This window comes from Falco rusticolus, chromosome 2, assembly GCF_015220075.1.
Source record: "Falco rusticolus isolate bFalRus1 chromosome 2, bFalRus1.pri, whole genome shotgun sequence".
NCBI lineage: Eukaryota > Metazoa > Chordata > Aves > Falconiformes > Falconidae > Falco > Falco rusticolus.
The window spans coordinates 86,229,437-86,244,145 of NC_051188.1; the positions used below are offsets into that span (position 1 = coordinate 86,229,437).

At 38.6% G+C, this 14,709-nt stretch overlaps 1 protein-coding gene across 4 annotated transcripts in view; it reads left to right on the forward strand.

Moving 5' to 3' along the window:
* TAB3 (TGF-beta activated kinase 1 (MAP3K7) binding protein 3) overlaps positions 1-14,709 on the forward strand; it is a 47,546-nt gene that overhangs the window by 23,721 nt on the left and 9,116 nt on the right. For 2 of the 4 annotated variants that reach the window (XM_037377015.1, XM_037377019.1), the window contains 3 exons: positions 3,771-3,962; positions 6,956-8,408; positions 11,546-11,706. In XM_037377015.1, the coding sequence (XP_037232912.1) occupies positions 3,861-3,962; positions 6,956-8,408; positions 11,546-11,706 (1,716 nt within the window). In that variant the 5' untranslated portion in view covers positions 3,771-3,860. The remainder of the gene's footprint in view (positions 1-3,770; positions 3,963-6,955; positions 8,409-11,545; positions 11,707-14,709) is intronic. The other 2 variants (XM_037377020.1, XM_037377021.1) reach the window with 2 other exon arrangements.

Genomic DNA, 14,709 nt, shown 5'->3' on the forward strand with positions numbered 1-14,709 from the left:
CCATCTGTGTTTTCTCATCCTTGTAATCTAAAAATTTAAATAATAATCTTTTAAGATGAAAGAATTTATGCAAGACATATAGAAGCACGATGCCTATGAAGTGTTACTTTTATAAACTGGTTTATTTATTACTATGTTTTGTGGTGGGTTTTTCCTCTGATCTTTCAAAGTGCAGCTGCTGTTATAAAACTCTTTAACTTGCAATTGATGAGGCCTGAAAAACTCTTCCAGGTAACCTGTTTTCTGGAAATTCACTCAGGAATTATTTTAGTTGCTGCAGACATTGTGCTTGCGTAAGTGTGCATCAGTACATAATTTATAAACTCCTGGATAGTGCATATTGACCTGTTATTTTTCAATTGGATCTCATCACTGATGATTCATGTATCTTTAAGTGATTTAGTGCTTCAAAAATATCAGTAGTGAGATGGTTTTCCTTTTGTGTATATATATTTATATACAGAATGTTATCTGTGGGGAGTATCAACACCATAGTAGTTCTAATTTTTTACTCATTCTTTCAGAAAAGAGGCATCAGTTGATAGATGGAACTTTTTTGTAATGACTTTTGAATTTGCAGGGTATGCAGATGGCTTAAGGAAGGAAGATTAAAAGATACTGTTTTTCTGTACATATAATTTGGGTGTGTAAAAAGTGTGGAAAACTGAGTAGTGCACTTGTTTAGGACTTGAGTCATGCTTTGCATAATCCCCAGGATTCAGTAGTGGCTCCCAAGGTCATCTGTGCGTTAACACAGCAGAACAAATTCTGCAACAATATCCTTTGGTTTTTCTGTTAGAACTGCCGTGTATGTATCAATGTAAATTCATTCCATGCTGGTGAAATACTCCTCAAGTAGAGTTTGGGTGTCCTCATCTTTGAAAGTTACAGATGAAGCTCCTTGCTTTCATTGTGACTTTGGGTTGGTTTTTGATGTGTTCTGCTCTGTAAACTTTCAGTATTTGTAAGGCTGGTAGTGTAGTGCACCTCAGCATGTGCCTTAGCCTGTGCATGCTGTGAAAGAAAGAAGCTTTGAAGGATTGCTTTCTTAGGCTCTTGTGGCTCAGCGGGAGTTCTTGTTGTCTGAGCATCTTAGCTGTATAGTCTGTGCTGTAAGCTCTTGGCTCTCTGAACAACTTGCTTCTCCACCTGTCCGCTGCTATGGAGCAACATGGGAAGCAAGTATTGTATTCCAGCCAGTTTGTGTCTGCTTAGAGTGGAAAATGTGCAGTGAGTTGTGGGCAGGTCAAGCAGAATAGGCAGGACAAAATGCTGGGCTCCTAGATGCAGCAGGAGTGGATGTTGTGGTATTGGCTGAAAAATAATAAATTTCCACAGTAGTGTAGCCATACAATCCAAGGAGTTCTGAATGATTGTGTGTTCATGCTTCTCAAGACAATTATTTTGTGTTTCTTATAGACTTTTCAAGGATCTGTGTAACTGTAAAGGCTAGAAGCTTCAACTCTTTAAAATGAGAATGGAAATTTGTTTTCCATTTTTTGTGTTTAGACGAGAACTCTGATAAAATTTGTAGTTGGCCAATAGGTGCAAATTACTTTGAGTGTTCCATCTCTACTCACCACACATGATCAGGAATTGTTAGAAAAGCATAGAAGAAGTTATTTATTTAGATTGTAAAAGTATTGTAGAAAAACATTGTAGGTATTGATGATGGATCTTCAGTCTGCTCACCCATGAGTTTTCATTTGAAGAGAGGTGATGCGAAGGGCTTTACTCATTTAAATTAAATTCTTAAAATTATTATCTTTTATTTCAGATTTTTGGATACTGTCATTTGTTATTCCACAGGGGGGTTAACTGCAGTTTATTCTGGTAGTGGTTCTCCTCCGTTACTGCTCTTCATTTCCTGCCTCCTGGGAAAAGGAGAGCTGTCTAGAAACACGTACAACTTGATTGCTGTCAGGTTTTCTTTGAGAATGCTAGTGGTAGATTGTTTATCAAAGCATGATATTTGTCATTTATGAAAAGTATGTTTTACAGAAGATCCTGTACTGTGAGTGTAGATGTAGATAATGAAGTTTCAGCTGGCTCTTGTAGTCAGTGAAAATTAATTTCCTTTTAAAATAAAAGGGGTCTGCAGCATTACTGTAGTGGACAGAACTGCACTGGGATTGTACAGTGTAAGTTTATTGCAGTATTTCTTAAATCACAGCAGCACTGCTTAAACTTGTCTCATCTTGAGAAAGAGTGTGATCTGACAGATTTAATACTGGATACTAGAATATATCAGATAGGACGTAGAGCAACCCTTCCTGTAAGCGTATGTGTTACTTAATCGGTGCTAATGTCAGTTCAGAGCTGTCCACGTACATAGTAGCCAGATAGTGGAGTGGACTTGACTTCTGCTTTTGTTGTGGTCATAGTTTTTGGTTTGCTCCTTTTCAGAGAAAGGAAGTACTACTTAGAAAAACATGAGAAAAGAAAGGCATGGTTATTAAATACTCAAAATCATAATGGAAGAAAAAACAAAACAAAACAAAGCAAAGCTTTTTACCTTAAACCTGACACTTCATATTTCTTTGAAGGTATATGTTCTATTTTCTTGCCTACGAAAACTAAGAGACTTTCTTAGGAAAGATACAGGAAACTGTTGGAGTTTATTAGCACGTAAGGGTATGTGTATGTGCTGATCTGTTGTAAATTTGTTGCAGTCTGCTTTAGACTGCTATTGGAAGTTGAGCTAACAAGTGAAAAGCTGATTGGAATACCTGTACTGTGTGACACCCTCAACTGCACTGAGGTTGAGATAAACACGATTTAAACTTGGAAGTTTGAGTAGCTACCAAATTACTTGAACACCAGCTCTGCTGACATATGACTTTCAATTCTGTTTTTGAACACAGGATTACATTCTCTGCAGTGAAGAATTCGACTGAGTAGTAACGTTGGAAAGGCTTTTGAAGCTTAGCAATAACAGATGTGTTACAGGCCCTATGTCATGCACCACCTTCACGCAAAGTCTTTGTGAATCTTTACTTAGACTTTACTGCCTTTTGATAACTGCTGTGATCATGAGCCACAAGTGGGAAAAGTATTTGTTGTCTCAGGTTGTATTTGCCTTCTAGTAGTCCTGGAGTACTAAAGTTCAGATAGAATCTTTTTGCTGTTGAATACAAGAATCCTGAAAAGAAAAGAGGGTTTTTTGATCACTAATCATGTTTCTATGAATATAAAAGGTGCTTTACAAAAATCTAGAATAGATGCTTATCGTAGTCCTAAAAAGGTCTTCTAAAATTCTGTTTAAACCTTGTTGTGTTTGACAAAAATTGTTTCCAACTTCTTGGATTGGTAGTGATGTAATGTGTTTAAACCCTGTTACTAGAGGAGTATTTTTGGGTAATTGTGCTACTTAGTTTTCCAGCCTGTTATTTTTAGCATGTTGTAAATAACAAAGACATGGGTGCTTTGTAATAACTTCAGACTTTTCTACAGACTGTTCAGAATTTCCACTTGGAGTAAATGTGTAACAGTTCCATTTTAGGCAGATCAGATTAAGTTATGCCTACCTGGTACCGCTAATGGGGCTGTGTAAAGACCTAAATGAGTACATTCCAGTGAAATGTCATGTAAACATAACTGAGGTATATGAAGTGTTTTAACATTAGGATTTGAGACATGGTGATTCCCACTTTTGTGTTTAAGCCTTGTCTCTCTTGATATCTAGGTCTAAAAATTCTTTCACACATGCAGCTGAGGAAGGGGGAGAAGTTGTTGTGATAGCTTAAAGGATTGTGTTTTCTTTCTTCCAGAAAATGCCAGAAGCCTCAGAAGACCATAATCATTGGAAGGCCTGTTGACTTCCATTTTTTTTTGGTAATCTGGAACATCATCAGTTTGGCATGGCGCAGGGCAGTCAACAACTCGACATGCAGGTTCTCCATGATCTCCGACAACGTTTCCCTGAGATACCTGAAGGGGTGGTATCTCAGTGCATGCTTCAGGTACGGTAAAGAGTTTTTAAGAGTCTTTGTATTTTATTTTTGTAGTATGCAGATTCCTTTTAGTAGTATATATGGAGCACAGATTTTCATTGTTCTGATTTTATTTTGAAAGGGTAGAAGACTCCGCTACTTGCATATTTGTCCTGCCTTTTACAGGAGATGTGTACAAAGATTTTTTCATTCTTCACTTGTTTCCCACGTGGGTATTTTTCCCACTGACTGTTCCACCTCGTCTATGTGACCTGTGACTGTATGCGTACAGGGAATAAGGAAAGTGGCTAATGGGTGATTGTTGATGATAGCTACGTAAATAACATACATATACTGGAGGAGATTTTGGCAAACAATGACTCCAATGACTCATTCTTTCAAAATAAGGAACTGGCCTTAGCTAGGAACCTAAACATTTTCTGTCTTCATGGCATCTTTCTGCCACAGCTGTCCAAAAGTTTTAATTTTACTTTTCTGTTTCCAAGTCAGGTGGCATTTCTTTTCTTCCCTACCCCTGCTTTCCATTTCTTCTTTCCACCTTCATATAAAATCACAAATTGGAAGTGATGATAAGTGACCACGCATAATAATTTTTCAAAGTCGTGGTCATCTGGGAATACCTTCTGTTAATGGGACGATTCAGGAGTGCAACAGAAACATGTAAGATCTGGTTTGGCCTTGTGTGACCATGGCTAAGGTGGAGCCCAATGCAATAAACAGCTTCCTGTGAGACTATCAAAAGCTGTCTTTGTATCCTACATGTCCCTGGCAGAGGAGTAGATTTACTTATAACTGTGGCTGTAGTTTCTGTATTGTGTCTTCTAAACCACGCAGATACAAATTAATTGCTTTCATACAAATGTAAAGCAGGAGAAGCACTGCAATGCAAAGCTTTACTTACCCTGACAGTCATCTGTGCTGTACTGTTAAGTACATGGTCCTTTTGATGAACTTTGTCAGACATCTTTAAACTGATAAAATTGAAGAACCCTTAATGCTGCAGAAGCATATGGTGTTCTATATCTATAATATGGCATTCTGGATAGCTAGTTAACGTTACATGGCAAACATATGTCATTTTTTCAAGTGCTGAATTTGTTTCCAAACCAGTTTATATTTTGAGATATGTGAGCTGGTTTCCATTAACCTTTTGCTATACATACTCTAGATTTAAACCGGTATGAGTTTTGGACCCATCAAAAACTGAGGGTCCTTTGAAATGACAGATACTTCCCATACCCTGAGAAAATCAGATTAGGACCTGTCCTATCTACATTCTCTCTACCTCCACCCTGATGAAGTGAGCTAAGGAAGCTAAGGACTCTATGAAATTCTGTCTAGATGGCAAGTGGCTGATGTTAGCTGTCAACTTTTTTGAGACTGCTGTCTTGGCACAGTGGGGATGGTTACTATTACAAGGTCTGGTTTCCACATGTTCTGGTTTTTACATTTTTCTGTGATACTCCTGGATATTCCCATTGACCACTGGGGTCTAGAAGGGGAGCTTGGCATGAAGGGGAAATAGTCAGGGAGGGTATCCATAGTGAGAGCCATACATAATTAAGCGCTGAACTCTTCTGTCATGTTTAGTAGTAAGTCTTCATCTGAGAAGATGCTGAATATGTGTGTTTATCTGATAGTGAAATCATACAAAATATTGGGAAAGACATTTTCACTTTAGTATTAAGACTGACAAGGTATTAGTCCTTTAGAAAAGAAACGCCAATGTGACTTTTCCACCAGTGGATAGGCTGTTGAAAATCATATTGCAAGGCTACATGAGTGTTAATATGTATGCAAACTTTATATAGTGATAGTGTTTAAAATTGAAGCAAAACCATTATTAATGTATATTCCTTAGAGTGGTACTCTTAGCACACTAAGGAAGGCGGGGGTGTTTTGTGTGTATATATATGTACACACTTTTTCTGGTAGGAGGTGCTGTATACCAGTCTTGGATCACATGTAACACAGTTCGTGTGCTGAGGGCCAGAGGTAGTTGAACTTAAAGTGAAATTTTTTAATTTGACTACTGCTTAAATTAAAAACTGAACCACAGCTGATGCAGGCTGTTGCATGAGAAACTGAGGAGAAAAAAAAAATCCACAATCTGGAATGCTTTTTAGTGATTTTACTCTTTTGGAAAAGCTATCATTCATGTTCTTTTAACGAGACTAGATTAAGCTAAAATTAGTGGAGTGGGAAAGAAGGGAAAGGGAATTCCCTGTCACACTTCTGATTTGTTTCATAATTTATTGACTGTATAGTTTCAGCTGCTGACACCACAGAAAAATCAAACATTTACAGTATTTATTCCTCACTGATGTATGAATGAAACTTTTTTTAGCCTTGAAGCTGAAATTCTTAAAAGGCAGTTGAAATTATTTCAGAATTGTAAAGTTCTTTATGGAATTGCCACTACTTTTTTAAGCAGTACTTACTCTGACTTCATTTTTAAGGCACTAAATTCTGTTCTACGAAGAGAAGCTGATTTAAAATGTTGGGGTTTTAAACTTTCAGGTAAAGAGATACTCAGGTAAACAGTATAATAAAGGTGAAAGCAGTAAGCACTTAGGTAAACTTCAAAATGTCATCTGCATTTATGTTTTGACTTTCCAGAGTTTGCAATTTTGATCTAGTTTAATTTGATTAGTCTTGTTACTAGAAGTAGTTAATTGTACATACCTGTTCCTTGCAGAAGATGCCAAGAGTTCTAACTATTGCTTTCCCGAAAACTGAACTTGATTTTTTTTTTTAATATGTCATACTGTAGCTAGTGTTACTGTACCATTTTGCTAGATGCAACGTGAGCTATGTACTACTTGCATACTGTGACTTACAGGGTATTACCTTTTATTTCAAAATTCATGTCTGTGAAACATTATCCCTAGTAGCGTTATCCCTAGGCCAGACTGCAGCTTCAGTTGAATGCTTTTTGAATGCTGAGCAGTGGTGTTTGCTTTTGCTATTTGACAGTAATAGGTGCCCATTCTTATTCCTAGAACAACAACAACCTAGATGCCTGTTGTCGAGCCCTTGCACAGGAGAGCAACAAATACTTATATATGGAGTACCATAGCCCTGATGACACCAGAATGAATAGAAATAGCCTTTTGCACATTAATCTGGGTATTCATCCTCATACCAGCTATCATGTAGGGGATGGAGCTCAACTTAATGGTGGTCGTACACTGGTACACAGTTCAAGTGATGGACATATTGATCCACAACGCACAGCAGGTAAACAGCTGATATGCTTAGTTCAAGAACCACATTCTGCTCCCGCTGTTGTGGCAGCTTCTCCTAGTTACAATCCATTTTTTGTGAATGACCAGAATAGAAATGCAGCTACTCCTCCTCCACAGCCACCTCCACAGCCATCTTCCATACAACCAGGAATGAACACGTCTGCTATGCAAGGCCCTCCTCCCACGTATATGCACATACCTCGGTACAGTACAAATCCCATTACTGTTACAGTATCGCAAAACCTCCCCTCTGGACAGAGTGTACCCAGAGCTCTACAAATTCTTCCACAGATTCCAAGCAATCTTTATGGGACTCCTGGCTCTATTTATATAAGGCAAACATCTCAGAGTTCTTCAGGACGACAGACTCCTCAGAATACACAGTGGCATTCATCGCCACAGGGCCCAGTTCCACATTATACTCCCCGTCCTTTACCTGTATATCCACATCAACAGAACTACCAACCTTCTCAGTATTCTCCTAAACAAGCCCAGATCCCTCAGTCAGCTTTTCGATCACCACCGGCATCCCAGTGTCCCTCACCTTTTGGTTCTCCTCAACACCAAGTTCAGACTCCTCAGTTGGGTCATCAGAGTTCACATGTTTTCATGCCTCCTAGTCCTTCAACTGTCCCACCCCATCCATATCAGCAAGCATCCCAGACTTTTCAAAAACAAGGTGGTCACTCTGTGCCGTATCTTCCTCCTTTTGCTGGACCTAGTTTATCCAAAGGTTCCATGAATAAAATAGAAATTACAGTCGAGCCACCACAAAGACCTGGGACTGCAATGAACAGAAGTCCTTCACCAATAAGTAATCAACCATCTCAACGAAACCAGCACTCACTGTATGCAGCCACTACTCCTCCTTCAAGCTCTCCATCAAGAGGTATGTCGGGTCAACCCAAACCTCCATTTAGTGTTAATCCAGTATATATTACCTACACTCAACCAACTGGACCTGCAGGTGCACCAACACAGTCTCCTCGGGTAATGGTATCTCAGCCAAACCCAACCATTTTTAAAATCACAGTAGGTCGAGCACCGACTGAGAATCTTTTAAATTTAGTGGACCAAGAAGAGCGTTCTGCAGCACCAGAACCTATTCAGCCTATTTCTGTAATCCCAGGATCTGGAGGAGAAAAAGGAAGCCATAAGTATCAGAGAAGTTCTAGTTCTGGATCAGATGACTATGCTTACACTCAAGGTAAATGTTTCACCCTGCAAATTGTATTATTATAAAGTGCATTTTCAGCTTGATTTTGCTACTATTAAGTAAGAATTTTTAAACGTGTACAGAGAATAGAAATTGCACCACACATCATCTGCAAAGAGAGTTTGTTCCGATTTGTGAAAAATTTTGCCATATATCAGTCTAATACATAAATAATTTCTGAGGTTCTTGAAGTTGGTATGCTTTTGAAGTTAGGGGAATTTATTAAAAATAAAGCACTGCAGCTAACAATTAAGTAGTTTGTTCATATACTGTGTGTCCAGTTTGTTAAATTCTGCATTGAAGAACTGTCTCATAAATTTACAAGTGGGTTTTAATTTTTTATATCTTTTCCATACTTGGGGTGCTTTATAAAACCTGAAGCACAAACTTCTGCAAGAGATTTGAATTCAATTTGTTTGGTTTAGATTGAAGAGTATTAAGTGAAATAGGAGGGGGAGGTAGGATTGCAGCTAAAAATACTTTGGGTATCAATACAAATCATATTTTTTTTTGAAAGATATTAAAATAATTATTTTGAAGAACTTACTCAAAAGTTCACTTCCTAGATTTTTCAAAGAGGAGGAAGAGATTGGCAGACAGATTTTAAGATGTGTGTTCTGCTTTGTAGGGTTAGAAGTAGTTAGTCTTCATGCCATGTATAAATGAAGAATTGAGTAATTTAGTAAATAAAATTCTTTAAAAAGCTGAAATCTAACCTTCAGCTGAAAACTGCTTTTCCAAGTAATCTGCTTTATAGATTTGAAACATTTAAAATTGAGCAAATGAATCAGTCTGCCAGCATTTAAACCAATCATTTGGGGTAACGACAGGATGATAATTGGCAGCAATTATTTAAAGAATGTGCTTGTTTCTGGATTTGTGTTTGGAAAAGAGTCTATTTGTCCATTGCTCCTTCTAGCCTTCCTTTCACTTTAGAGAACTGAAATAGTGGTTATAATGCTGCCCTGTAGTTCTTGACTTCTTATTTTGCTTTGTGTCTTTTGAGCTATTCTAACTCATCAACAGAGAGCTGTTCTGTACCTGGTAGACCCAATTAGAAATGTTATTTAGAGAGAATGAACGCTAGTAGGCCTGTAACTCCTAGGCCATATGCTTTGTGTGGTAGTGTTCCTGTTAAGCTTCATTACAGATTGTCAGTTACGTGAGAAAACTACAAGTAGCTTCATATAACTGAGAAAAACATTCTGAAATACAGAAATCTGGTTTTGCCTTTGTATCTTTGAATACATTTCTGTATCTGGAAAACAAAACTAATGAAACTAGTTAGTATGTGCTTTTCAGGGCAATACCTACCACTGCTGGGACTTTATTACAGCCTTTGGTATTGCTGTACTCTGAACTCATTATATAAATACATTGTAGAAGAATAAATGTTACGTTTTTTACTACCACAAAGGAGTCCTAAAGAGGAGTATATTTAACAGCTTAATATAGGGAACAAGTGTATTTAGTTTTCTTTTGAATATGAACCATTGTGAAAAGTGTTACCAAAAATCTGTTCTGGTGTCTGTACTTCCACTTTCTCTTTGCGGTGTGAGTCATGTTTGATGAGTTGTACTAGAGTCTAATGTGAAGCTATGTAATGTAGTCGTATCAGACCATTTGGGTAGTAGTAGTAGAAAATCATACAGCTTGGTATCTGTAATTTTTTTTTCCAAGTTTGTGATCTCAAACTCTACTTGGATGACTTATGCTACTTCAAAAAGTAGAGAATAATTTTTTTAAAAAATTTGTAAAAAAATATGGTATTATTCATGGATAGGATTTTCAGTGTCTATTCTTTAGCCGCGAATTGGTGGATCCATACAAAATCCAATGCGTAGTACTACATTTTTGCACAGAATACTGGCATCTGATAAACAACACTGTCATTTTTATGCTCCTGACTGAGGAGGTTTTTTGCCCTCCTCCAGTAAGCTTGTCATTGCTTATTTTTCTAAGGTTTTTTTTAGATAGTATATAAGTATTCTTGAGATATTATGTGTTTTTTCTTTGCCTGTGCTGGATAGGGGTGAAGAAAAGGGCAGGTACTGGCTGGTACTTTGTATGAAGTAGCATTTTGCAGATTCTACAATGTCTTCATACATTTGAACTGTTTGCTGGAACATTGTTATATGAGTGGCACGCTTGCCTGAATACACACAGTGAATTTTTCTTATTTTTCTCTGTCCTGGTAAACTTTTATTGGGTAAAAACAGCCAGATCAGAAAGTGCTAAGCATCAGACTAATAAACTTGGCCAGTTTTGCATCGTGATGAAATACCAATAAACATTCTTCCTGCAAAAACTGAATATTATTTTCTGCCTAGTCAAAATTCTTTCTTTGGCTGCTCTGAGAACCCAACATCATCTTGTGACTGAGAGTCATAAATTTCAGTACCATGACAAAAATATGAGAGAATGATTAACAGCAGAGAGAGGTTATAGGACGATGAATCAGCTCTATTGTAGAATTACACATGCTGAGGCACTTGAGCTCCCCCAGCTTTTATTTTCTGGGCTCTCTAGTCTGTTTTATTGAGATTCTATAGTTTTACCTTTGAACACTGGGGAACTTATAGTATGGAGACTCATCATACTCTCCGAAATGCTAAGACTACTTAAAGTTGTTACAGCATAATCTGTAATAGTGAAAAAACAATGCAGGACTGACATTTGGTTGATGTCACAAGGCTAGTGTGTCAGATGCTATTGAGCAGCAGATATGAAGTGTGTGTTACCTTCTGATCTTACCTCTGGTATTTTTATTTTTTTTTGGTCAGTACAATATTAATATAACTAGGTTGCTGTTTCATCCTGAGAAGCTGTCTCCTTGTACAGGTGCCTTTGTATTTTTGAGACGAGAAAGACCAAATGCAAAAAAAGAAGCTTTGACCAAAATGGTAATATCAACTTCAAGTTACTGTCTAAAATATGTTTTTATTCTGGAAGAACTTTGTTCTAAATTGTAGTTCATTTGGCATGAAAGCATCTTCACACTGATACTTGGTTGCATGTTTATGATCACTTTTTTTTTCCAGAAAGGTCACTCATGAATCTTAAGCATAAGAATTTGGTTTTCCAGGTTTTTGTGTATTAGTAACTATTTCTTCCATATAAAACATTAGCCTTGCTGTTACATCAACGAGCAAGGATGGAGAGATTAGCAAAGGAACTGAAGCTTGAGAAGGAAGAGCTTGAACGCCTGAAAGCTGAAGTCAATGGTATGGAGCACGATCTAATGCAGAGGCGGCTTCGGAGAGTTAGCTGTACAACTGCAATTCCAACAGTAAGCGATTTGTTAGTATTTTAATTCAAGATACATTTTTTTTTTTATGTTTTCATGAACTAAAGTATTGTACAAAAATATTTTGGAATATAAAATCTTCAGTGGAGGTGATTATTTTTTGAGAGTTCTTGGCTTGTTGTTCTTACAGTTTAAGAAACAGACATGAGTCCAGCTTGCTTAGTGTTCACAACAGAATTTCTGAAATACGTTCTTTTCTGGACCACAGAACTGAATAGATAGTTACTTTTCTAACAACCTGAAAAAGAGTATGTCCAAGTCTATTTAAAGAGCCCAAGCCGTGTACAGCTTGGTGTTCATGCAGCAAGTTTTCACCTTTTTTTAAAAGGTATTTTGTTTGAGTAGTTGCGTAGTAGTTGCAATAAATTATGTTTCCCATTTGATATGTGCAGGATGTACCAAGTAAGTTTTCAGTGGCGGTGTTAGCTCAAATAGTTGACACCTCTCTCCTCTTTTCCTCATTGGTTCTTCCTATTTGTATGACTTCCACCTGCAAGCAACTCTAGCCCAAACATCTGTATGGCTCTGATAAGAGAATTCATCTGACTGAAAAAGAGCTTCCACTTTGTGCAGTTGCTAGCCAAAATCAGTTCAGACTTACTGTGTTGACATAAGCAATGCACAGATGTAGGCTGGGAGGCATAGTACAGGCTGTTAGCTGCTTGACTAGTATGGCTACTGTGTGTCTCGCCTGTCTCAGGGCAGCATCTGGCAGGTATGTTCCTGGGAGGAATACAGCGGCACAGTCCAAGTGTGCAAGGATGAGGTTAGGAAAGGCAAAGCCCAAATGGAGTTGAATGTGGCGTGAGATGTCAAAGACAAAAAGGGCTTCTATTAGTACCTAGGTAACAAAAGCAAGGCTAGTGAAAGTGTGGGGCGATCGCTTACAGGGGACCTGGTTACATAGGAAATAGAAAAGGCTAAGATACTGAATGCCTTGTTTGCCTCAGTCTTTATAGGCCTTCAGGAATCCCAAGTCCCAGAGACCCTGGGAAGAGTCTGAAGCAAGGAAGGTACACCCTTGGTGGAAAAGGATCAGGTCAGGGAATGCTTAAGCAAAGTGGACATACATGAGTTCGTGGTCCTGAATGGCATGCACCCATGAGTGCTGAGGGAGCTGGCTGATGTCACTGTGAGGCTATTCTAGATAATCTTTGATTGATCATGGTGTTTGGGAGAAGTGCCTGAAGACTAGAGGAGAGCAAATGTCACTTCTGCCTTCAGAGAGGAGGACCCAGGGAGCTACAGGCTGGTCAGCCTCGTCTTGATGCCTGGGAAAGTGATGGAGCAGCTAGTCCTGGAGACCATTTCCAGGCACGTGAAGCACAAGAAAGTGATCAGCAGTAGTCAGCATGGGTTCATCAAGGGGAAGTCAAGTTTGACCAATCTGATAAACCTCTAGGATGAAAAAAGTGTCTTGGTACATTAGGGGAGAGCAGTGGTTATTGTCTACCTAGACTTTGGTAAGACTTTTCATGAACTAAAACGTTTTCTCCTGTAACATCTTCACAGAGAAGCTGATAAAGTATGGGCTGGATGAGCAGGTAGTGAGGTGGATTGAAAACTGGCTGAACAGCCAGGCCAAGAGTATGGTAGTCAGTGGCACAAAGGCTGGTTGGAGGCCAGTAGCTAGCGGTGTACCACAGGGGTCAGTACTGGGTCTGATCCTATTTAACATCATCTTTAATGATATAGATGACGGGGCAGATTGTACACTCAACAAGTTTGCTGATGACAAAAAACTGGCAGAGTTGTGCTGCCATTCAGAGGGACCTCAAAAAGCTGAAGAGATGAGCTGGCAGGAACCTTATGCCGTTTAGCAAGGGGAAGTACTAAGTCCTGCACCTGGGGAGGAGCAACCCCATGCACCAGTATAAGCAGGGAGCCAACCAGCTGGAAAGCAATTTTGCAGAAAAGGCCCTGGTGAAGACTAAGCTGAAAATGAGCCAATGATGTGGCAAAGAAGGCTAATGATACCCTGGGCTGTGTTAGGAGCATTGCCGGCAAGGGGGGAGAGGTTACTCCAAGCTTTTATTCAGCACTGGGGAGGTCAAACTTGGAGTATGGTGTCCAAGAGATAGGCATGGTCATACTGGAGAGTCCAGTGAAGGGCCACAAAGATGATTAAGCATCTCTCATGTGAGGATAGACTAAGACAGCTAGGACTGTTCAGCGTGGAGAAGAGCAGGCTCAGAAGGGGTCTTATCAATGTATATATAAATACCTGAAGGGAGTGTGCAAAGAGGATGGAGCCAGGCTTTTTCCGTTTGTGCCCAGTGACAGGACCAGAGGCAGTGGGCACACAGTGAAGCACAGGAGGGTCCCTCTGAACATCAGGAACCACTTTTTTACTGTGTTGTTGACTGAGTGCTGGCACAGGTTGCCCAGGGAGGTTGTGGAGTCTTCATCTTTGGAGATACTCAAAAGCTGTCTGCTATCTGGGCAAAGAGTTGGACCAGATGACCTCCAGAGGTCCCTTCTGACCTTAAACATTCTGTAATTCTGTGACTGCGATGCTGGAATATATCCTAGGATAAGGTAGTTATTTCTACATATTATGTTAATAACTGCTGCTGCTAGCATTAAGAACGCTTTGTATTCCAGTAACGGGTTTTTTAAATGATATGCAAATATATGGACTTAAATAATTGGTTATTTTGTGAAAAATAATTACTGTCTTGCAGCACTGAACAATTTAAACATAATGGGCTAGAATGTTTGGCATGTTGGAACTCTTTAGAGTGATGCAAATCAATAAACTTCTGACTTTATTCAGTTATAATCAAGTAATAATTAACATGAGCCTGCACTTTGTATTCTCTTTCCTGATCATCTTGATGTAAACCCATGTAGCAAGTCATCAATTTATACAGAATTTTATAAGGTATATGGTTTTGTAAACTTGAGCTCAGCTATGTCTTCTTACTAACAAGCTTTAATATTAAAGGAGCTTGTTCATTTTTGTTGGTTTGGTTTGTTTTCTTC